The sequence below is a fragment of the Pavona decussata genome, unplaced genomic scaffold, assembly GCF_977016875.1.
Source record: "Pavona decussata unplaced genomic scaffold, jaPavDecu1.1 SCAFFOLD_134, whole genome shotgun sequence".
NCBI classification, from domain to species: Eukaryota; Metazoa; Cnidaria; class Anthozoa; order Scleractinia; family Agariciidae; genus Pavona; species Pavona decussata.
The window spans coordinates 4,254,807-4,279,444 of record NW_028145547.1 but is presented as its reverse complement, the minus strand read 5'-3'; the positions used below and the strand labels follow the sequence as shown (position 1 = coordinate 4,279,444).

Genomic DNA, 24,638 nt, shown 5'->3' with positions numbered 1-24,638 from the left:
AATAAAGTTCCTAGGTCTGGGTGTAAAAGCTGCCTTTGATTTGAGGTTTGCTGGAATTGATGCAAGGATTTGAAAATAGTTTAGAAAATAAATTTTTATTCTGTACTTGCGGTTAAATTCTTCATAAGTAAAGAATTTTCCATTTTCATTCAGAATGTCTTGAATGTAGTTAATTCTATTTTCGGTCCAACTTTTCCAGAACAACTATTACCTTCAATAGTTATGTCTTGATTGTTCAGATTGTTAGTAAAATAATGACGACAGGCCAAGCACGGCTCCTTTTGGTGGATAAAAGGAAGAATATGACCTTCAAGCTTAATTGCAGTCTTACGAGTACGCCTTTCAAAGATCTCCCTCAGTTTCTGTGCGAAAGTAGGGGAGGTTCTTTGTAGATCTTTCTTAGCACAGGCTGATTTTCTATCAAGTGCCATTTACTCATCAGCTCAACGCTTGTCGACGACCGCTTCGAATGGCTTCGTATGTCTTCCGGAATAAGCACGTGGTCACACGATCTCTACGGAAAAGCTCCGATTTTCGCCATCTGCTCACAACTCGCTTCAGTTGTCACATCCGTTCGCCGGATTGCGTCGTTTAAAAGGTGAGTTCACCTTTTAACAATGAGTTTAAACCATATCGGTTCAAGAATCAAGCACAGCTGTCTTCGCATTTATTGAGAACTATTTTTTAAAGTATTTGCCAAGTCTTGACAAATTATGGCGATTAGATACTACCAGAAATTGTACGACTCCATCGAAGCGTTTGTTTACTGGTCTTCTGGTGGCGGTCGAGCTGAATATCTTTTCCGTGTCGCGATTTAAACCCTTTTCAAGAGTCGTATCTCTTTTGGGGAGTGAATATTCTCTTTCGAGAGATTCGAAGTTCCCTTCACGGCGGGGAGCGAATATAAATAAACTCCTCTGGGAGGTTTCCCGTTACGTTTTGTTCATTACAAGCTTTGTGTTGTGTTGGTAATAGAGGTTGGACTTCACATAATAAACAATATTATGTTGTCTGGAACAACAAAAATACTTTATATATCGACGAGAAATTGTCTGTTCAGTTAGGTTTTGAACTGATAACAACTGGAGTTATATCCGGCGTTGTTTTGTTATCTATTGTTTTATTGATACAGATTCAATAAACTTAACTGTGGCTATTTATTTATTCGCTTTCATTTGAGTATTATTTGTTTTACTGCAATATTCTAAATAAAAACAGCAATAGCCACATGCAGTCGTTGACTGCCTATTCTTATTATTATTAAGCCTTATTATTTATTTATTTATTTATTTTTGCACTCGACTCGAATATCTTTTTCATTCGCGACGTCATCAAAAATTTTCGACTTCGAATATTTCTTTTCCCATCGAAAATCTCATTACAGATGATTTCACCAAATAAACTGGAACTCGATTACATATTTTTTTGGTCTGGAGCTATAAGTTATAATTTTCGTTATCTTATTTTGTACACCTCGACTATTTTTTTGGCTTTTGGAATAACATTTCGATATCTGGATATTTTGACTGCGACGGAACGTCATACATGGGTAGCTGCTTACTATTTCGGTGCGTCCGGTAAAGCCCTGGATGGCCGCTAGCTGAAACATAAGAAAAAATCATATGACAATCAACGTGGGACAAGCAGAACAGCTGAAACGAAAATAAAATTTCTTTCCGATTTAAAAGCAAACTTTCCTGTGGCTGTTTATCGGTTTTTCACAGGGGCGGGGGGGAACACTCCATAGCGCCTGGCACGTTTTTTGTATCTGAATCATCCAACAAAAGTTGACGTCACATCCGGTCAAATTGGCGCCCAGCAGCCTGTCTCGGCGAAGTCGAATGATGGCGTCTGGGTCGGGCATAATTTTTTTCGGATTTTTGAGCCATCAGTATCAGGAATTGTGAACTGTGGATATGAAAGATGTTGTAAAGATATTGCTTCGACTTCATGAGCAAGGGCTTTCCAAAGGAGTCATTTTTTCTATTGTTTTGACGGAAAATACGAGACAGCTAAGCGTCGTGTCATGGCGAAAATTTCACACTCTCAAAACGAGTGGCGTTCAGGCTTTTGGCTCTTGTGGCTTCTGATCGTTCGAAAGCTGAAATTTTAATAGCCTATCCCGTGTGCAACATAATGGAGAAGACATCGCCAGTCATAGTTTGCAGTGTTAACATCGGGAACCTAATTATCTCTCGACGTGAAGTGTTGGAAGCCTGTATCATCGAAGCTGTTCCAATTGTCTTCGTTGTAAGAGACTCGTAATCTTCCAGGTGAGTAAATGTAGTTATCTTCATTTCCAGTTCTTTTCTGTCGACGTGAGTACCTTTACATGGGGGCTTTAGAGTAATAAGTCGGTTTTGTGCTTCGTAGTTCTTTAATAAAGACGCAAGTGACGTTCAATTAATAAATAGCTATAGTTATTCTGGTAATTCTCCTATCTGAAATGCAATTCATATCATGTTGTCCTGCCAGTGCAGGCTTGAGGAGGGGCTTGAGTCAGAAAATGTATCTGCGTGGCCTGGTTCATATTGCTAGTGTGAGACAGTTGTTAAAGTTATTGATGTCAAGCCATCTTAAACAATAAATTAAATAGCATTATTGCGAATGACATTATTTCTCAAGTATTGAAAGAAACAACCCCTTCACCCTTTACCTCATCTGCACTCTCACCACTTGGGTGCTCATGGGTTAAGGCTTTTTATACATTTGCACTATAATTATGCACCTGTGACATCAAATTGTGGTAAGAACAAACAGTATGCCACAAGCCACAGACAAGTGGCATGACTGATGTTCTTACCTTGTTTTGAAGTCCTCTTTGGGTTATCAAAGGATGCATGGAAGGCCAAATGGACTTTGAAAACTCTTTATGGCTGACAATGTCATTTGTACATCATATAATTATGTACCAGTTATTTCAGTTATGTTAGTTGGTGCCAAATATTTAAGGGTGGGGAATTGTCTTTTTCTCTGAGTCCACGGTTGGGGAGGAGAACATAAAGTAAAAAAATATATATATATATTTGCAAATTCCTGGAGGTTATCTATCAGCAGTAATTGACCTATACATTACGTTGAAATAACATTGTCTCCTTTGAACCAATGAAATTCAAAGCTCATTTTGACAAGGAATATTGAGTTCTGTTCCATTCAATGAAAAATCAAAAGTTCAATGTACACAGTCAGTTCAAAAACCACACATCAGTTCAGTGACCTCAATTCTAAGAATAACTATAGGTGAAAGGTTTCTTATTCCAATTGGACAGATAAGAGGAGAGGGGAGGGGAGAGGGTTTTACGGGAGCGTGGTCCATATTTAGAGTAGGCAGAAAGTACAAGTGAAACTAATAAGTATCCATGTATTACAAATAATGGTAACAGGCTTACATGCATTTAAAAATCTATTGCCCACTTATCCATTGTTTGTCTTTGTAATCATATTTGGCAACAGCTGCCCAATAATAAATCTTTTTCTTGGACATAGTTTCACTTCCTTCTTGTCAATGATGCAGATTAGTGGTCTGTTGGTAAATTTGTAAAAATCTAGAAGTCCTATGGTTCATTGAAAATCAAAAAGTCAAATAACCATAGCAATAGTTCAAAAAACACACATCAGTTCAGTGACAGTAGACCTATGTAAGAAAAACTATAGGTGATGTGTTTTCAACTTTCTCTTCTTTAAGCTTGTCAAGGATGCAAATGAGAGGCCTTCTTGTAAATTTCATATTAGTTCAATTCAAAGAAGGCTTAAAAATTCAATCACCACACCAAAACAACAAACCTTCCACCCCTCCCCCCCCCCGCCCCGCCAAAAAAAGGGAGAATTATATAAATGTATATATTTGTTAACCACCTGGGTGATAGCAGACCTCAAAATTAAGAAAATTTACTGGTGTGGGTGTTATTAGTGCAATGGGCCTTGCAGGTAGGGAAAGGGAAGGAAGTGGACAATTCAATTGAATTCAATTCAATTTTACTCACACTTACAGAGGACTGCGCCACAATGTTTTTAAGAAGAAATACAAACTTTTTCTACTTGATAGCCAAACATTAATAATATTAACAAAATTTAACGTATACTATATACTTATAATTTGCTGTAAACACTTTTTTCCTTACTGTTGTATTTTCATCTCCCAAGCCTAATTTAATTAGCAGAGCTCTTCAACCAGTATTGTAAATTCTACTTTCCCCTATTTTATTTAATTGCACGGAGGTATTTTACAATAACAGTCCAAATTCCGGCGCGCTGATTGGCTCATAGCTATTGTCTATAAAAGTACAGACAATAAAAATGACGTCAGATGTCATGCGCGCGCTTTTTCAATGAAAAAAAAAATTGCCAATTCCGCTCATACTTTTTCCATGTTATTGTAAAAAACAAATTGGCAGCAGTTTTCTATGGTCTATACTCTCTTAGCATACCTCAGTGACCGACAATCACGTCACGCGCAATCTTATTGGCTACACAGGTGCCGTCTACACAGGTGCCGTCTATCGATCGATAGACAGCAGTTTGTCAGCGCGCGCGCGATTGAGCATGCATCATTGCACAAATATATCAAAATTTATGAGATAAAAAGATTCTTTTGCTTCATAGATCGATCACTGAGGTATGCTAAAACAATTAGACAGCTCGCTCTCGGTTTCTATAGCCTTTGATAGTTGGCTCGGGGCTTCGCCCCTCGCCAACTATCAGCCGATAGAAACCTCGAGCTCGCCGTCTAATTGTTAAATAGACCATAAAATGATGCCATAAACTGTCCAAAACTTGGCAGTGAAACCACTCGCCTGTGGCTCGTGGTTCCACTTGGGTTTTGAACATTGTTTGACGTCACTTCATTGTCTATAAGAGTATAGACCATAGAAAACTGCTGTCGATTTGTTAAGTGGCCAACACGAAAGCCTTGCTCCTTTGACCACTACGCACTTCTTCCGTAGAAGGTAAAATCATTTAATTAAGTGCTCTGCACGTTTCATTTTTTCTTACTATAAAATATATTGTATTTCGTTGTAGTAAGTGTGAGTAAAATTGAATTGAATTCAATTGAATTGTCCACTTCCTTCCCTTTCCCTACTGGCAGGACCCATTGAAGTAAAAACACCCACACCAGTAACTTTTCTTTATTTTGAGGTCTGCTATCACCCAGGTGGTTAATGAATATATATACATTTATATAATCCCCCCTTTTTTTGGCATAGCAGGGGGGGGGGGGTAGGGAAGGGGTGCGAGGTTTGTTGTTTTGGTGTGCTGATTGAATTTTTAAGCCTTCTTTGAATTGAACTAATATGAAATTTACAAGCAGGCCTCTCATTTGCATCCTTGACAAGCATCAACGAGAGAAAATTGAAAACAAATCACTGAATTCATGTGTGGTTTTTGAACTGATTGTGTGGTTATTGAACTTTTGATTTTTCATTGAATTGAACAGAACTCAATATTCCTTGTCAAAATGAACTTTGATTTTCATTGGTTCAAAGGAGACAATGTTATTTGAACTTAATGTATGGGTCAATTACTGCTGATAGATAACCTCCAGGAATTTGCAAATATATATATATTTTTTTACTTTATGTTCTCCTCCCCAACCTTGGACACAGAGAAAAAGACAATTCCCCACCCTTAAATATTTGGCACCAACTAACATAACTGAAATAACCGGTAAATAATTATATGATGTACAAATGACATTGTCAGCCATAAAGAGTTTTCAAAGTCCATTTGGCCTTCCATGTGTCCTTTGATAACCCAAAGAGGACTTCAAAACAAGGTAAGAGCATCAGTCATGCCACTTGTCTGTGGCTTGTGGCATACTGTTTGTTCTTACCACTATTTGATGTCACAGGTGCATAATTATAGTGCAAATGTATAAAAAGCCTTAACCCATGAGCACCCAAGTGGTGAGAGTGCAGATGAGGTAAAGGGTGAAGGGGTTGTTTCTTTCAATACTTGAGAAATAATGTCATTCGCAATAATGCTATTTAATTTAATGTTAAAGATGGCTTGACATCAATAACTTTAACGACTGTCTCACACTAGCAATATGAACCAGGCCACGCAGATACATTTTCTGACTCAAGCCCCTCCTCAAGCCTGCACTGGCAGGACAACATGATATGAAATGCATTTCAGATAGGAGAATTACCAGAATTACTATAGCTATTTATTAATTGAACGTCACTTGCGTCTTTATTAAAGAACTACGAAGCACAAAACCGACTTATTACTCTAAAGCCCCCATGTAAAGGTACTCACGTCGGCAGAAAAGAACTGGAAATGAAGATAACTACATTTACTCACCTGGAAGATTACGAGTCTCTTACAACGAAGACAATTGGAACAGCTTCGATGATACAGGCTTCCAACACTTCACGTCGAGAGATAATTAGGTTCCCGATGTTAACACTGCAAACTATGACTGGCGATGTCTTCTCCATTATGTTGCACACGGGATAGGCTATTAAAATTTCAGCTTTCGAACGATCAGAAGCCACAAGAGCCAAAAGCCTGAACGCCACTCGTTTTGAGAGTGTGAGATTTTCGCCATGACACGACGCTTAGCTGTCTCGTATTTTCCGTCAAAACAAAAGAAAAAATGACTCCTTTGGAAAGCCCTTGCTCATGAAGTCGAAGCAATATCTTTACAACATCTTTCATATCCACAGTTCACAATTTCTGATACTGATGGCTCAAAAATCCGAAGAAACCATGCCTTACCGGGACGCCATCTTTCGACTTCGCCGAGACATGCTGCTGGGCAACCTCGTTCCCAGGGTCTCTCTTCTTCCCGCCCCAGCGAGAGAGAGAGAGACCCTGGGTGAAGCTGGTCACGTGGCACCCAAAATCTGGGTGCTTGACACAATTAGCCGTTAGGGAGGGGTAGTAAAGTATGCAGTTGTTGCTTTCTCAGAAAGACGGAGAAGCCAGCTACGAACTTTACGACAACAAGCGATTTTACGATCAAGCATTTCTACATCGCACACTCACTTGAGACCTGGAAGAGGTTCACGTTTCTTCCACTCAGTTAGAGTGTTGTTAATCCAAAAGAATTATTTTAAAAACAGTCGTTTCGGGACGCCAGAGGGAAACCGACAGACTATGGGGGACGCTTGAGTCAAAACCTAAACAGGCATGGTGATTAGAACAGAAGTATAGCTGGCTTTACGCCTTTTAACAGAGCTCCAAATGGGGTGAAATGGGAAAGAAGATCAATTTTAGTATTGCCGAATGGAACACCAAGAATTTTCGGCAATAGAATGTGAGCAGGCGAAGTGTTCAGAAATACCAACGGACTGAAGCAAGCCGCGTGTGAATATAATTCAAAGGTACTTTTCATCTTAGTTTATTCCCTATGTCCTTGACTTTGAGACGTAGTTAAACGAAAAATGTTGAGCTCAGAGCGCTGATTGCGATCGAAAACAATGTATTTATTCACAGGAAATCGGTGACCAAATATATATTCAATATTGTGCTTCGCGAATTACATGTAAATAAACAGAATACTGAACAAGAAGAATGTATTTGTATTTTCTTGAGTGGTGAATTATTAATAATGCTGTTACTGAAAGAATTCTTTATGAACTACATTTCATTTTATAGAGCAAAAGATGTACTTATTACCGCAGTTTAAGCTTGAATAAATGCTATTTCTGGTACAATTCATAGAATCAGCTCCAACTAGTGTAGATCAGAGTTTGAGAGTTTATGATCAACCTCTGCTTCATTGACCGTTTGAAATTCCCTAGATTGTACTTAATATACGATTTTTGCAGACGGCATGAAACTGCGCCAAATCTCTCGCATTTTGCTTGCTTAAAATCGCACCCGCTTGAAAATCTCTGATCGACTCTAGCGAATAAAATAATTGAGCGAGTATACCCCGACTGGGGAGAAGTTTGTCGTGTGCTATCACGTGACCAGGTTCACCCAGGGTCTCTCTCTCTCTCGCTGGGGTGGGAAGAAGAGAGACCCTGGGAACGAGGTTGGCTGCTGGGCGCCAATTTGACCGGATGTGACGTCAGCTTTTGTTGGATGATTCAGATACGAAAATTTGACGAGTCTTCTGCCCCGCCCCTGGTTTTTCAGTTTCAATTTCAATTTAACAGGGGGATTTTTCGAATCTGTTTGGTCGACTTTCCAGTATATTGATTTCATAGTTGGATAATGCCGGCTCGTTGAAAAATATATTTTTATTTATCACGAAATATTAACTTTTGACCGGCTAGGTACAATACGATTGGCAGACAAAGAACTTATTTGCCTTTAGAATGCAAATTTACAGGTTTGAGTCAGTTTCCTGTGTTATAGAATACACCATCATTTTTTTGGTTTATTAGAAGCGCTGACAGAACTAAAGACCATCCGCCGTCTTTTGTTTATCTTTTATCGTATTTTTTGTCATTTTCTGCAGTATTTGAATACAAGGGACTTCTCCGTAATCAGAGAAGAGGTTTTTCCCGGAATCTTGAAAGTAAACCCCGGAGTAAACAACTCAAGTTTGCGACTTCATTAGCATCCAAAGGTCTCGAGGTTTATTCTGTGGATTTCTTCCATTTTCCATTTACCTTCAGACATGTGGCTGCCGGGAGTTTTCCTTGGTCTCGTGGTAATCGCTGTGATAGCACTGTATGTGTTGAATCAGATATTCACCGAAGGCGATGGTAAGTTGAAACGAACTTCCCTGAATTAATATATTAAAATAATACAGTATTCTGAATATCACGGATTGTAGAAGACTCCTCAATAGAAGAACGTAGGTATATTTAAATGTTTCCAGAATTTAGACGTGTTAACATGTTGACTAGAAATTAACATAAGAACTGGTTGCTAAAAAGGACCTAAAATGAGACAACTGGCAGTCATGAGGCGGACCAGACAACAAAAGAAATTGAAGCGAAAGCTAGTTTACCTAAGCTCTTTTATCGAGTTTTGGTGAATGGCCACACATTTTTGAAGATTTTGTTTTACAGAAGTCGCAGATCTGTGAGATGTTATTATAAGCTCAAGCTAACAAAAACTGCTAGAAGCAAAACCTCAAACATGGCAGTGGACGAGCTATTTTTAGAAATTACTTTGGAACGAAACAAAAACAACTTTTGTATGACGGCACTTGTCACTCCAATAGCCCACGTGGGCTGAATATACACGCTTGAATAATTAGCAATAATATAGACTGAATTCGATTTTGAGACGGCAATACGACTTTATATTGACGGCTAGTTGGGAGAAAATATATTCCGTATTGGGCGGAGTCGCGAGTCTGCCGTTCGGCGCTACGACAAGAAGATCAAATTGACAAACCTGAGCCATGAAAGAGAACGCAGCAGCGCTCTTGGAGCAATTTTTTCTAGAGATAAGAGACATCAGAAAAGAAACAGATCCTTTTGCTTTGAAAATGCCATAATTTATTGGAATTTAAGCTCATTGTTATTTACCGTGGCGGCTTTCACACTCAAGAAAGTCTTTTAAGTAAATTTCTCTTCATCGAATTTATAATCACTCTTTTTCGCTTACCTTCAAGAAAAAAGTTGTATCCGCTGTACCATGGTACATGTTCACCACTAAAAAATATTATAAGTGGTCCTTGAACAGTGTCAGGAGCTTTGTAAACTCAAATGAAAAGAAATAAACAACACCATCCAACGTCGCATGTTCATTCACAGAAGTAAAATTTTGATCTGTGCGCGCCAAACCCATTTAAGTGCCGTGCTGTCATGTTTACATGACAGTTTTTGAGCCAATCAGAAACCGTCATTTTAAGACGGCAATACGCCTTTATATTGACGTCTCAGCGCAATGGGAAGATCCCCCAGGATCGCGATAAAGTGGTCTGTTTCAGGCTCTCATCCTCAGAGAGCGAACGCGAAACTTAAACGTGCGAGAACCCATATCAATCTTTTGGCCATTAAGATGGTGCAACTAAGGGAAGCTCTCGAAGTGAAATGAAGAAAAACATGCTGGTGAGCAGGCTCTCTCTTAGAAAAAAAACGAAAAAAAAAAAAAGGAAGTCTGCATGGAACTTAAGTCTACGGCTCGGACGTTTTAATTATTTCCCCTAGTAGAAAACGTTTACGCGATTTTTTTTTTTTTCTGCAAATTGTTTTCTTTTGTCACGGGATTAAACGCCCACATTCACCTTCACGGGATGGGGTTCCCGAACGGTGAGGCGAACAGAGGCGACGATGTAAGAAAACGTTTATCTGTCATGAGATAAAAAGGAACGGTTTCTAATCGCTCTTGATTTAATGAAAAATCCTTGTTGTTCATAATAGGCTTCTTCTGCGTTGCCTTCTTTGTTCTAATAAAGCGTGTGATTGTGCAGAAGCATTTTGTAATATAAACTTAGGTAAATAATTAACAATTATTCACCAAAGTGGAAGTGAATAGTGATGGATATTTACCGAGCCGCGAAGCGGCGAGGTAAATATCCATCACTTTTACCGGCACGGAGGTGAATAATTGTTTTAGTGTATCCCACACAAGCTGAATAAGAAGTGGACCAAAAATTACTTTATTTCTGACAAATGACAATATACCGACAAATGGTGGGAAATTTTAAAATCTCGCGTGCCGCGCGGTAAGCGATTTCTTATTGTAGAAAGTTCCGTCTCGCTTTCTTGCGGACAAATAAAACTTCTGGAGGCACTTGTTTAGTTGCTACGTGTCTTTTCTTCAATTGTTGTGTGAAATTTGTCCTGTTGTTGAGACCATGCTGCAAAACATTAGATGTTTCATTGTTTACCTAGCCTTGTAATTATAGTGCTCGACAGTTTTCGTAAACAATGCATTGTATTTTTATTTTTCGCCTTAGAATATGAGGTTTGAAAGATTAAATAACTTACCATGTAATACCGTCAAACCAAAATTTGTTGCCATTTTTGTATTTTTTGTAATAGCTGTCTCTTCTATCGAAATATTTTCCTCTTAAGTGACCGTGGTGAAACGAGAAGCCATCTTGTTTCTCTTCGGCTGCTCGGAGGTGAATATTACTTGGCTAATCACCCCCGAGCTAGCCAATCAGCGCGCGCGGAAAGCACTATTCACTTGTGTGGTATATACTAGTGAATGATAAGTAATCCTTTTTTTCACGATAAAGTCATATATTACAGTTTACGATCGATGACAACTTTCGCTTTATTAGGATGCAATGCGAACAACCTCAATACGAAGTGACATGAGACATTAGTATAGTTCGGACGGGGGAATGAGCAAAGCATTTATCAATGAAAAAAAATGTTTTCAAAATCTTAGGTGTAGAAGAAGCGCGCTGGGATGACTTGAATCAGGAGGAAATACAGCAGTTAGTTGAAGAAGTCCAAGATGTTGCCAAACACGTCGACGCAATGAACGTTTCTGTAGAAAACGCTGTAAAACAGCTCCGAGCTGCTGCCGATTTTCTCGACCAGGTGTGGAAGGATTGCAAGATAGCTTCTGCTGTCGGAAGCGGTGCTAATATCACAGGTGGAGTGCTCACAGTCTTAGGAGGTGTCGCGACAATCATGACAGCGGGCGTGGCAACACCGCTGTTAGTAACAGGGTCGGCACTTGTAGGGGCCGGGACGTGTACAAACCTGGGCGCCAGTGCCGTGGAATCCTCCGCCAATCAATCTGTTATTCAGGAAGCAGAAGGGGCTGTACAAAATGCCAACCGTGCAATAGAAAACGTTAGGAAACGCATTAGCATGCTGAAAACTGGAAAGAGTCAAGTTCGCCTTGTGTTTCTTGCTGGTCTTGCCATCAGAATGCTTGGTAAAAACCATCTACTAGTTTCTTTCATGAAGGACTTGCTTTCCAATGATTTGCTCACTAAAGTTCTTCCTTCGATCATGGATTCATTACGAGCCGTACCAGGATTAGCCAGGGCTGGAGTAGAAGGAGTTACAAGTGCAGTAAGCAAAGGGCTAATTGAAGGCTCTTCTAAAGAGGCTTTGAGCATTGGTGTAAACATGGGGGCGAGGAATTTCAGCAGAACTGGCGCTAAACTAGGAGGAAGGGCAGTCCGAAGAGTTGGCGCAAAGATTGCAACCAAGGGCGCTGGCAAGGCTGGTACAAAGGTCGGAGCCAGAGCTGCCGGTAAAGCTGGTGCAAAAGCAGTGTCCAAGGGTGCTGGGAAGTCAGTCGCTAAAGGTGGAACCAAAGCTGTGGGCAAAGCAGGAGCAAAGACTGGAGCTAAGGCTGCAGGAGGTTTCATTATCGGAGTTAGTGCCGCTTTTCTCGTTTTGGATGCCATAGATCTGGCGTTCACAGTCAGAGATATTGTCAAAGACGAGGGATCCGACGAGGCGAGATGCCTCAGATGTAAAGCAGACGAATATGAAGCGATTCTACTTAACCAATAGACGGAGACAGAGAGGCATGGAGAAAGCGTTCAAGCGGGCAAAGGGACTTTGATTGAGAAGAACTGAGTTTCTTGTTGGTTTCTAACTGAAGGTTTTTATACTAAATGGATACATTAGGCACGGCTGTAAGCATCCACTTACAGTGTAAGATTCGTGTTGTAGGCTGGCTACAATAGCCTTAAAAAACATCCCCACACGGCTACTAGAACTTGCAAAATTGTGTTAACAAATGAACGGTGGAGTAGACAAAATGTGTTCTGGAACGAAAAAAACTAACTCAACTCTTCCGTCTTCTTTTAGCGCGCTTGCTGCGGTGGCAAATTTGCGCTTGACGTGCCAACAGTATACGATTGTCAAACATGTACTATTGGCTTTGAACCAGTCAGTCAAACCTTGCTCATTCTTCACTTCAACTCTTCCGTTTGTCGCGAGTTTCGGTCGCTTGAAAACCTTCACAATAGCTTTTGAAGATGGTACATTCCTTCGGGAGTAAACAAGAAAACGATCGGTGAATAGAACGTTGTTAGAGTGAAACAATTAACACCAATACCAATTGCTAGAATCTTTTATGTTTGAGGATTATTTTTGTGGAGATTGCCAATACGATTGCTCGAACTTAGTTTGACGTGTGAGGACGAAAGCTCCTTCAAAGTTTTTATTCCGGTTGTCCGGTTTTTTGGAATACCCAGCTCAATAGTCAAATATATTAAAAAGTATGACTGTTGATATGTTATAACTTATTAAAGTTAAATGGTCTTAGTTGAATGTAATTTTGTTATAAATTTCGGAAGAATTTTCGGCTTTGTTGGAAATATGCTTACTGAGCTAGAGTGCGCGTCCGCTATACTATGGACATTTTTGTATTTTAATCATTTCTTCATAATTTAACATGATGATTTGTTATCAACAGTTCAGTTTGAGACTGCGTGTAGCAAGAGAATATAGAATAATGATTATTTCATGTTCGCTACTTTTTGGCTGTGTTACAAGTTTGGTTTGGTAAAAGTTGTAGAGAAAAAAACAACAAGCTGCGTTGTGTCGCTTATATTTTATTAGGTAAATTTGATTCTTCTTGTTGAACTTTTTTTTGTTTAACGTTACTGTTTGAACATTTTATGTCCAATAAGTTAATAATAAAATTAATGTCTGTTCTATGTACAAAGTTTTTGTTCTTGTTGTTAGAAACTCCCCATGATCATGAGTAGTAGGGCAAGTAAAATCGATCTCCAACTGCAGATGTTTACACAGACGTCCACCACAACAAGATAGCTGATGCAACGAAGAGAAGGACCTCAGATGGGACCACATGGCTAGCCACTGACGCTGCTATTAAAGAAAGAAAAAAAGAGAAAAACGTGACAATCCACAACTTTAAAAATTCTCAAGACTATAGGCGCAGTTAGTCAGGGCGGGCAAAGGGAAAACCCAAGCAAAGATCGGCGCGAAAAAAGAACTAACCAGTTTTGTTCGGGGTATCAAGTTGTCCCGCTCCAAGGATGGAGATCTTGGAGGTCTTTGAAAGCGACAGTTACAGCAACTCGTTACGCTTTTCTGGTCTTTATTAAATTAATTTTGATCAGTTTGTCCTGTCAAGGGACTCGAGAAACATCTGAGGTTGTGTCCTGTTCACACGGATGCCTTTCCGTTTGAAAACGAATACTTCTCGTTACGTTTTTATTTTGCCCACAAGGACAGTTATCGGAAACGCTCTCTAGAGTGAACCTTTGCAAATGAAATCGTTTGGAAACGCACGCCAGTGGACCGGATCGACACTCTTGAGAACAAATGGTCACGTGATTACCTCCCAGTTCACAGGATGAATGAATATCACACGATCACACGATATCAATTTGCCTTATACGAAGCCCTGTTGCTGCCGCAGGCGCAGTTGGTTATTCGATGCTTTGAAAGCAACTTGTGCGAAAAGAGTCATTAATTTAACACATTGAACGCGTCTAGGCCAAAATTGGCCCAGATGTTGATCCTGTCTGGCATAGTACGCTCAAAAGAGCACCAAAGCCAGACAAGGATTGGAGAAGGCTCTGTTCCAGAACCGGCTAAACCAGGCAACGGCTGAACAGTTTGTTGGTTCAAAAGTTTTAGCCGAAGACTAATGGAACAATTTTAGGAAGAGTAAAGGGTCATTTCATAAACTTTGGAGGGATCTGCCACCATCTATCAAATCATTTTCGTCTGGGCAGAATATTTTTGTTCCGTTTTCCATGAAAACGCATCTGTAAACGTCTGGACAGGAAGTGAGTATTCGATGAGGTATTCAAACTCGTGACCTTCGCCATAACAGTCGGTCGCAGGGGCACTTGTCACAAAATAGTTTTTTTTTTTTTTGCTAGGTTTGTATCCAACTTACTACTACGATTAGTAATGACAGAAGAGTCATGAGTGTCAGTCTCGATTTAAGTGATATCATCATTTGAGAGAAAGTGTTAATGAAAAAGGCTTATCACAAACCTTTGTGGCATTCTGTACCGTTGCCGTGATAACCGTTCAAACAGCAACAACGATACGACCCTCTAGAGTTAGTGCATTTGGCGTTCACATGACAATCGTGGGCACCCTCCTTGCACTCATCAAAATCATCACATGACTTCCCATCACCTTGGAAACCTGGATTACAGCTACAACTATAAGAGCCTTCGGTGTTTTTGCACTCTGCATTCCAGTGGCAAAGCTTTCTTTCGCACTCGTTGACGTCATGACAGTTCTTTCCGTCCTGACTATGGTAACCATCTTTGCAGTGGCATTTGTAGGAACCTTGAGTATTAACGCACTGAGCGTGCGAGTTGCATTTGGCGTTGCCCTCGCTGCATTCATCGATGTCTGTGGTAACAAGGGAAACATTTTGTGAGCATTTGTGCAGTTCTTAATTAATATGGATAATCGAACTTAAAAGTAACAATAACTTGGCGTTGAAATGTTTAAATCAATCCTGACCAACAAAGCAACCAAACGGCTTCCCGATCATTGACCTTGGTTTTGCACAATTATATACCAAATAATTTCTGAACACTCAAAATACTCTGCACCTAGTAGTGCCGTCCTTTTTTTCCCTTTGAAGCTGATTTTGTTATTAAGATTGACCTTTGAGATCAGTTGATGTCTGAATAGGGTAACGCAGACCATTTAGTGGCCCGTTGACAATAAACTTGTAACAGACGAAAGACCATCGCAGCTATGCAAGGAACTTAAGCAGTTTAGAAAAGAAAGCCAGAAAAAAAATACTTTAACGGGATTCCAACCCATGATCACTACGATACCCGTTCAGAGCTCTTCGCTTTGTGAGTTTGTAATGTACCCGTGGGGATGAATATGTTTTGTGACGTTCATCTTTTCAATCTTCACGGATATAATACGAATTTACAATATGACCAGCTCCCAGTTTGTTTGACAGCTCAGTCGGTAGAGCTCTGCATCAGTATCGTAGAGGTCATGCGTTCGAATCCCGTTCGAGTATATATGTGATATGTCATACTTTAACGATGTCATTATTTTGTCCAATTGAAACGTGATTTGTCGCCCCAAATTCATGGCCACTGATCGGTCGATTTAATTTGGATAGTAACCCCAAAAGTTACCTCGAGAAGACATTGAAGGATGTAAGCGCTTTTCTTCTGAAGAGGGTCATCATATCCGCTTGAAATTGCAGCGAAATCGGAGCTAAAATTGCTTCGAAACTCGCTTGCGTAAACAGATCTGAATAGACTGAGTTGCCGTTGTGACATATCGTAGAAAAAAATTTGTTTTCCAACTTACCGTTGCAATACGTTCCATTTCCGGAATAACCAGTTTTGCAAGAACAGCTGTAAGAGCCTGGATTGTTTTCACAGCGCGCATGCTCACTACAAACATTAATTCCTTCACGACATTCGTCTCTGTCAACGCATGAACGCCCATCGCCATAGAAACCAGAAAAGCAGACGCATCCGTAAGAGCCCAGTGTGTTCATGCATTTCGCGTTTTTGTGACAGCTGTAAGCTCCAGTAGTGTTGCATTCGTCAGTGTCATGGCATAAGAACCCATCACCTAGGAATCCGAAATGACATGTACAGTTGTAAGAGCCAGCTGTGTTATTACAGGATGCATGTTGACTGCAATTGTGGGCTTCGATTTTACATTCATCTCTATCCTGGCATGACCAACCATCACCTTGGTAACCAGGAATGCAGGTGCAATTGTAGGATCCAATGACATTGGTGCATATTGCATGCCGACTGCAATTGTGTGTTTGGGTCTTGCACTCATCAACGTCTTCGCACCACCACCCGTCTCCCTTGAATCCAGAAGAACAAGTACAGTTGTAAGACCCAACGATATTAATGCAATGTGCACTCTTACTGCAGTTGTGTGTTTTGGTCTTGCATTCATCAATATCCTGGCAAAGCCACCCATTACCTTGAAATCCAGGCAGACATGTGCAGTTGTAAGCCCCAACGGTGTTAGTGCAATGTGCATGTTCACTGCAATTGGCATTTTTGATCTTGCATTCATCGACATCTTTGCACAACCAACCATCACCTTCAAATCCTGGAGAACAAGTGCAATTGTAGGACCCAATGGTATTAATGCAAAATGCATGCTGACTGCAATTGTGATGAGTTTCGGAATTGCATTCATCGACATCATCACAGAACCATCCGTTTCCGTAGAATCCAGAGTTACAAACGCACTCAAAAGCCCCCAGCGTATTTTTGCAAATTGCATGGTAGCTGCAATTGTGACTGTCAAGTTTGCATTCATCAGTGTCATTGCATGTTATTCCGTTGCCGTAGTATCCAGGGAGACAAACACACTTGTACGAGCCTTCGCTGTTTATGCAAAAGGCGCGCTCGCTGCAAGCGTGTTTCCCGCTCTTGCATTCATTCACATCCTGGCAGAGGCGTCCATCTCCGTCAAATCCGGGCTGACATTTGCATTCATAGGAACCGACGGTGTTCGTGCAATCAGCCTTTGAAGAGCAATTTGACAGGATCGATGGATGATCACACTCGTTAACATCTGAAAAAAAAAAACCCGAAAGTTTAAACCATTGCCAGTGTAAAGAAAACCATGAAGGTTTTAAATGGACATTGAATACAATCTTGACTGGTCAATTCGCAAATCCCGTTGATACGCAGTGCAACTGTTTACATTTGTTGCTCTAGAAATGTTGAGCGGTGTCTAGACTTGTTGGAACCCTTATAAATTGCTTAACGTTCTCTCTTTGCCGTTCAACATGTTGCAGGTTGTTGAACGGAATAGAGCAGAGTTCCATTCTATCCAACAACGTACAACATGTTGAATGGCCTGTTTCATGATAAACTGGTCAATATTTGTTGAACAGCCGGTTCAACATTTTTTGCTCAACAATGTTGAATTGTGTAGCATTGGCCGTTTTTACACTTTAGCACGCATTATCCGTCTGGACGAACTCGGGTAAACATTCGTTGTTCGTCTGGTTATGCGCATGCGTCTCTAGTATAAAGACGGGAACAAGAAGCATTATCCGTCTAGACGTGTTCTTCTGTCAGTAACACAGCTTTACTCGGAAAACAAAATTCCACGTTCTCCCAACGGAAGACGAGCCTTTGACTTTTCAATTAATAGTTCGGATGCTCCACCACTGAACTACAGGAGACTCGTGGGAGTAAGTAGAAATGGAATCGGGAAGTCACTGAAACTGCTAATGGCAGATTTCCTTACCATGGCAAAAAGAACCGTTTCCCCAAAATCCTTCTTTACATTTACATGCATAATGGTTATCATCACCAGGATCCCTCTGACAGGCGGCGTAAACATGACATTTTCCTGGCTGCTCCCTGCAGTCGGATGTGTTTATCTTACACGATGTCTTATCTGTTTCAACTGGTGAAAGACAAAAGAAGTAATACGACTAAGTCAAACTTTGTGTTGGGCTCGATTAGATCATCTCCACAAAATCATGGTTTTGTTTCCTATCACCAAAAAGTAAGAAAAAACCTTGGGGCTCTTGCATTGCCTGCTCCTTATCTTCTTTGTGAAATCTAGAGTTAAAAAGACAGCCGTCAAAGACAGAAAAGCTGTTGCGAGCCTATTGATTTAACGGTGATAAGACCACTGTTCAAAAATAAGAGAAACAACAATGAATTTAAACCATTCAAGACAGCATTCTATAGTCTCAAATACTGACATACTGGTTCATCTTTATGAGTGTCCGTTCGATGGACCACGAACTTTCTTCGTCTGAGAAATTCTGATTGAACTTTGAAAAACTAGCCGGTTTTCCTTGGTGCTCGCCAGTCAAAAAGTTAATAACGTAGGAAAATCAATTACTCAGTTTTGTTTTCAAACGGGACGAAAACTGAATGCCGTTTAATAAGAGAGCAAAATATACGTGTGAGGAAATAATAATAATAATAATAAGAAGAAGAAGAAGAAGAAAGTTCTTTTATCAGATGGCCTAAGTCAGATAATGTGGTTTTTAATAGGGCACTGCATAAAAAGTGACTAAATATTAAAATGTTAAAAATTTTAATAATGGATGAACTAAGAAATGTCACACTAAGGGAAAAGTTATTGAGATTTAAAATTTTAAGTGATGAAATTTTAAAAGCATCAAAAGGTAAACATCTCATGTCTTCTGGAAGGGAATTCCAGTTTGTCAATGCACTATAAAGTATCTGAGTAGTCCCCAGTTCGTATTTGATCTAATAGATCTAATAGTTTTCTTGGAGGGGGTGTTATGGCTGTGATAGTTTAGGCCTTGAGTAATTATGCTGTTTCTTTCACTGTCATTAATAAAATTATGCATTAGTTATGTCCTCTGGTTGACAGATTCATCCAGTTCAGATCTAGAGGTGCTTGGAAAAAAAAAAAGAAGGAGGAGAGCTAACGGCAGCTGGTAACATCGGGGGATAGGACTCCAGACCCCGGGGGGTACTCCCTTATATGGGCTATATAGGTATGTGCGGCGCCAAAGGGTATGGTTTTTCGGCTGTTTTGGTCATAAATAGGGTATCGATTTTAGCCATTTTGCCGCCATTTTGGTAATAAATAGGGTATAGATTTTTGCACTCTAGTCCTGGGTTCGTTTATTTTTTTAGAAGAAGCTACTTCAGGTCATAAATAGGGTAGGGAAAATCGCAGATTTTGGTCATAAATAGGGTAAGGGTTTTGGAAAGCGGGCCGCACACCCCTATACCCAATTTTTTTTGGAGTACCTCCCCCCCCCCCCCCCCCCGGGCTCCAGACAGATCAAACGGTATTCGCGTACGCAATATCCCTTTCAATTTTAATTTAAAAACGTCCGAAAACGAACAGAACACAATATTGCAGTATTTTTCTTAAATACTCTTGTCAGGTGCCCTCGATCAGTTTCGAGGCCAGAGCTTTCCGAGAATTGTTTTCGCCGCTCAATTCTCGGAAACCGGGAAAGTCCCTTTTTTATCGTCGTGTCACCTCGTCATAACAGCAGATTCTTGAATATATTAAATTCTAATGTTGGCCGTGGAATATACCAAGGTAAAAATGAAAGAATTTAAGATCAATTATCGATTCTAGATGTTTATGCAATTTCCGGTCGATAAAATATAATCCCATTATACGTCGACGAATCTAGTAAAAAGAAATAGAGAACAAATAAAATAGCACTATTTTGTCTAAATATCCTTGTTCTCGTTCCGTTGTGGACTGTTGTTCTCAGAGGCACCCAACGAGAACATTTATGCAAAATACTTGAAATGTTGTTTCCTGTGTTCCCAAATCGTTTTGTAAACTAACACAGTTCGATCTGTTCGCCGGGATGTTTTGGCTAAAACTCGTAGGAAAGTTTTACGTAACGGGATTTTATTTCCCGAATTTGGCTTTACGAAATTTCTAGCTGACGTTTACATTTTTATCGAGATTTTTGCCCCTCCGAAAGCAAAAGCAATTAGTTTTCCAATGTTACGAAATTTGAACCGACATTTTGCCGAAAAAAACTTTTGCCGAAGAAAAATTTTCGGCTTTAAAACCAAATCCGAATTTGTGAGGCCATTATACTCATTATAAGGCATTTCGAACTGATAAACCGTTGCGTGTCCCAGTGTTCATATACACTCATTCCTTGTTAATTTAAACAAAAGGGTTCATTACTGATGAAATGAATGATCAGCATCTAAATTTCGTGCACGACACGAAGATATTTACCTTCTAAATGCCTCAAAGAATTGTTTGAGCATATAATAAAAATAATTCATCGAAGACTTTTATACTGGTCCACTGGAAGTGATTTCAATGGCTCGATCTCATTCGTTTGGCCAAACTAAGAATGTCGATGAAAAGAGTGTTGTATGCTAAAAATCCAAGAAGTTATACTTCTACAGATCCATCCTTTAATTAATAAGATGAATTCCATCTTTATAGAAGGCAATTAAACGAATCGCACTGTATGTGATTAGTGGTGGTGACAGTAAGGCATAACCCGTGAATTTATGAGTGGATGAAATGCCACAGCGTCTATTCGTTTAAAATAATCGTTCCTTCTTTAATAATTCTTTTTAATACGATCCTGGTTTGCCTTCCCTTAGCCTCTAATAGGCAAAATGACACTTAAAAGCGTATGGAAAACACACGATACTCAAACGACTGGCTCATGTTAGTATTAAGATATCTTCGAGCAGAATAGCGCTGAACGGCTATTACGAGGTGTGCACTCACCTGTCGGTTCACTCTGTTTACTTCCCCGTTCGTATAGAAACACGAACGTCGCGGCGCCCGCAAGCAACAAGAAAAGACAAACGGCTGCCAAGACAATTCTCCAAGTTTTCTTTGACATGCTAGATGCACATCTACTTTCTCCACCTTTTGAACAGAAAGCAAAACGAACGTTCCTCTTTATAATATTCGGTGAAAGTGATGTGTTTGGATCGCCGCAGCACTTCGTTGATTACGAAAAAGCGGGGAAACCCCTTTCAATAGGGTTCCATACTCAGCTGTCAGCCAATCGCGAGTGGAGTTAACACGGTGACGTAGCTGGCCAGAATAGAAGTCAACATTTCATGACATCTCGACAAGACCTTAAACTAACAACAACTGAGTAACAGAACGAGATCCATCATGATAACGTAATGCCCAATGCCTAAAATAAGACTTCAATGAACGTGACAGACGTCTGGTTGTGACATTTGCTACACAGCCACAACAGCTTCAGTTGTTTTCACATTGGGGCGCAGAAAAACCAATCAGATTAGAGTCGAGTAAGCAAGTCGTTATGGAAATTATCTTCGCTGTCTAACCTGGCTTCCCGAAGGTCGCAGAGTGAAACATTTTGGTATTCAAATTAGAGCGTTCAAGCTCTTTCGATTTGCACCCAAGTCACTTTAATTGCGTTAATTGCAAAACAACACTGCTAAGTAAACGACGTTTCCTTAGCTGGGTGGCAAGACTGGCTTGAAAAAGGTTCACAAGCATTTTGATCTTGTATCAGTATTCCCCCCATTTCAGTCTTTATCGAACTGGATTTCTTGTTTTAAGTGCAGCAGCACTATCCATCAAACTTATCATGAGATGGCTGCTCGCATGCAGTGACCATCATCAGCCTGCCAAGCAGGGGCCTTCAGGGGACGGAGAAATTCGGAAAGGGGGGGGGGGGGGTGGTGTAGTAAAGACGGGTCCTTATCCTCCCCCACATGCTTTGCCCTCTTAAGAATCCTTTCTGTATTCTCTTTCTCTTCAAGAAGCAGGTTCGTGCGGACATATTTGTTCTGTTCTTCTCGCTTTTTGCTGTCTTAATCTATGGGAAAGTAGCGCCCCATAAACATTATAAAGATTAATGGAGTACACCGCAGAAGTAAAATATGTCAGGTTTCTCTTGCATATGTCGACCGTCCACCACACTTTACGTTTGGTCGCACGTTCACATTTTATACCCCTCTGAAGTAATACCTATTTGAGTTAGTTCCGGTCTTCATGCTTTTAGACCGGTCTCATGTAAACTTACTCTCACCGGTCTGAGTCCATACCGGTCTCTTGTAATCTGGGCCTTAGGGTGTTAACATTTCAGCATAGTTCCCCATCACCCCACTATTCAGATGGTAATCAGATGGGATGTAAATCCTCAACACGTACTGTTTGTCGTTGGTGTATGTTACTTGGATCTCCACTCTTGTGTCTCCCCTCGGATCTATCCATGTCACGCGACCGCGGAAGTGGTTTTCAAGCAAACCTTTCTCGTGCGCCAGTCTCGTTTGATGGGCTTGTGACCAGGGCATATTGATACTGATGCGGCGCTGAAGGCCTCTCAGTCAGACTTCGATCGACGGAAGAAGTAGGGATGAATCGAAAGCTACAAGAAGGCCCTGAATATACTGTGAAAAGTTTCATTTAAGTTTCTTAGAAATGACGGGCACGCACGTTTGAAAGGTTGCGTAGCCGTGCGCGTGCGTCATTTCTAAGAAATTTCAACGAAACTGCAAAGAGTATCCTCTGGGCCTTCTTTCAGTTTTCGGTTCAGCTGCACTTCCTCGATCGAAGTCTGAAAAAAGCCTTCAGCACCACATCAGTGTCATCATGCCTTGGTCACAAGCCCAACAAACGAGATTGGCGTACGAGAAAGGTTTGCTTGAAAACTACTTCCGCGGTAGCGTGACTTGGATAGACCCGAGGGGAGACACAAGAGTGGAGATCCAAGTAACATGCACCAACGACAAACAGTACGTATTGAGGATTTACATCCCGCCGGATTACCCCAACTCCTGTCCACAAATGGTGGTTAGTTATCCGAACTACTGTCTGAGGAAACGCGACGGAACTGTGATGGATTCAGGAAGTACTAACGACCACACTTGGGGATGCCGAGATGGCTGCACGCAGATTTGCCATTACAAGCCAGCCGAGTGGACTGATGACAACACGCTTTACCAGGTCGCCATGAAAGGTTTAATTTGGCTGGAGGCTTATGAGGGCCACCTCCGCACGGGAAAATCACTCAGCAATTACCTACAACACTATTAGAGCGAACGGGTACCGGAGCATTATGAATTTTGCGACAAATTTGATGAAGCAGCCAGGAGAATAATTTGAAGTAGTTTATCAGGTACTGTTCGATTTTTCTGTAATAGAGAAAAAACATTCAGTTTAGATTTAACTAATGGTGTAGAAAATGCCGTAGATTTTAAGTAATGACTCTTTAATGTGAAAAGTGAAGCCGTAAGTGCGGCTTAGTATTGAAAGTGAAACATTTCGGAAACATCTTATTCAGTTTCTAGTCTCTAATACTGAAATCATTATTACTCCGGATTATTAACATTTGATAACTGGTTAAAAGTGGATGGAACAAGACTAACATCCAGCTTCGAGAAGCTTTTTTGTGTATTTTTATATCAGAGAGATTGAGCTCCATTTTGACCTTTGTACTGAAGGAGTAACAGATGTAAGATGTTCCTTGTTTTCTTGGAAAGAGCATTGATGATTAACATTAAACACGCCAACCGCATCTAAGCAGTTAGACAAGTTGATTTTAATGTATAATATCGCATTAACGCGTTGCTCTATTGCTCGGCAAATAAGCATTTATCTGAAAAGTAAAATAAATGTGTGATCCATCAAGTAAGAAGTGAGTTTTATGTCCTCTGTATTTGTGACCCAATCGTAACCGCAGCTTTCAGGGTTTCTAGGAAAAATAGTCTAATCTGACGTCACTCATAACTTTTATGGTCCAAAGAGGGAAGGGTGGGTGGAAGGAAATCGATTGCTCTCTGTATTTGTTTTCACATCCGTAGCACGGGTAGCTGGACTAGCCTAACACGCAGTCTCTAGAAGAGGCGTATTACCCTTCTCTTTACACCCCTAAAATCAAGCACGTGGGAAGCCATAGCTGAACGACCTCGACTCGTCAGATTCTCATTCAGTCAAGTGTTAAGTGTCACATTAACATTCAACTAGTTAATTTAAATTAACAGGGGTATGAAGCTCACGCCGTCATTAGAACGGTTTACGTATTTACGTAGTGTAAAGATGTCGTCTCATATGGCGTCTACATGACATGTGCACAACTTACCATTTGATGGAGAAAAAGTTCTTGCCTTATACCCAGGCTAATTAAACAATAGATTGTTTCTGTCGGGGCACGTTTGGCATTCAGTTGCTCCGCGGCAATGTGATGTTCTTAAAACAAATGTCGCGTCGTTTGCTTACATATGTGCTAGTTTCCAAGGGAACACCTAATAGACTAATTGCCCCGAAACAGAAGGGGAAACACTCTATCAGGCCCACATGCGCTCTTGAGCCGGAGAGAGGTCCAGGAACGGCACTTTTTCCCCTTTTCTTTCCGTTCAGATCCGAGAT

General features: G+C 40.5%; 3 protein-coding genes across 5 annotated transcripts; 2 read left to right on the top strand and 1 right to left on the bottom strand.

The window, feature by feature from the left end:
* Positions 1-392: 392 nt before the first annotated feature.
* LOC146467843 (uncharacterized) lies at positions 393-13,503 on the top strand. Its single transcript, XM_085125522.1, has 3 exons — positions 393-598; positions 8,414-8,663; positions 11,254-13,503. Exons 2-3 carry the CDS (start codon positions 8,576-8,578, stop codon positions 12,339-12,341), a joined length of 1,176 nt encoding a protein of 391 aa, XP_084981648.1. The 5' UTR covers positions 393-598; positions 8,414-8,575; the 3' UTR covers positions 12,342-13,503.
* LOC146467842 (uncharacterized) lies at positions 13,373-22,407 on the bottom strand. 3 transcript variants are annotated; one of them, XM_085125516.1, is made up of 6 exons: positions 22,275-22,407; positions 21,012-21,145; positions 18,039-18,200; positions 16,113-17,354; positions 14,811-15,179; positions 13,373-13,667 (listed from the first exon to the last, which is right to left on the bottom strand). In XM_085125516.1, exons 2-6 carry the CDS (start codon positions 21,127-21,129, stop codon positions 13,582-13,584), a joined length of 1,977 nt encoding a protein of 658 aa, XP_084981642.1. In that variant the 5' UTR covers positions 21,130-21,145; positions 22,275-22,407; the 3' UTR covers positions 13,373-13,581. The 3 variants fall into 3 exon arrangements, with proteins under 3 accessions (XP_084981642.1, XP_084981643.1, XP_084981645.1); XM_085125517.1 differs by lacking the exon at positions 22,275-22,407 and having other exon boundaries at positions 13,373-13,664; positions 21,012-21,908; XM_085125519.1 differs by lacking the exon at positions 22,275-22,407 and having other exon boundaries at positions 18,039-18,191; positions 21,012-21,901.
* A 423-nt stretch (positions 22,408-22,830) lies between these two features.
* Positions 22,831-23,907, top strand: LOC146467841 (uncharacterized). Its single transcript, XM_085125523.1, has one exon. The coding sequence runs from the start codon at positions 22,863-22,865 to the stop codon at positions 23,304-23,306; it is 444 nt and encodes a 147-aa protein (XP_084981649.1). The 5' UTR covers positions 22,831-22,862; the 3' UTR covers positions 23,307-23,907.
* Positions 23,908-24,638: the final 731 nt, after the last annotated feature.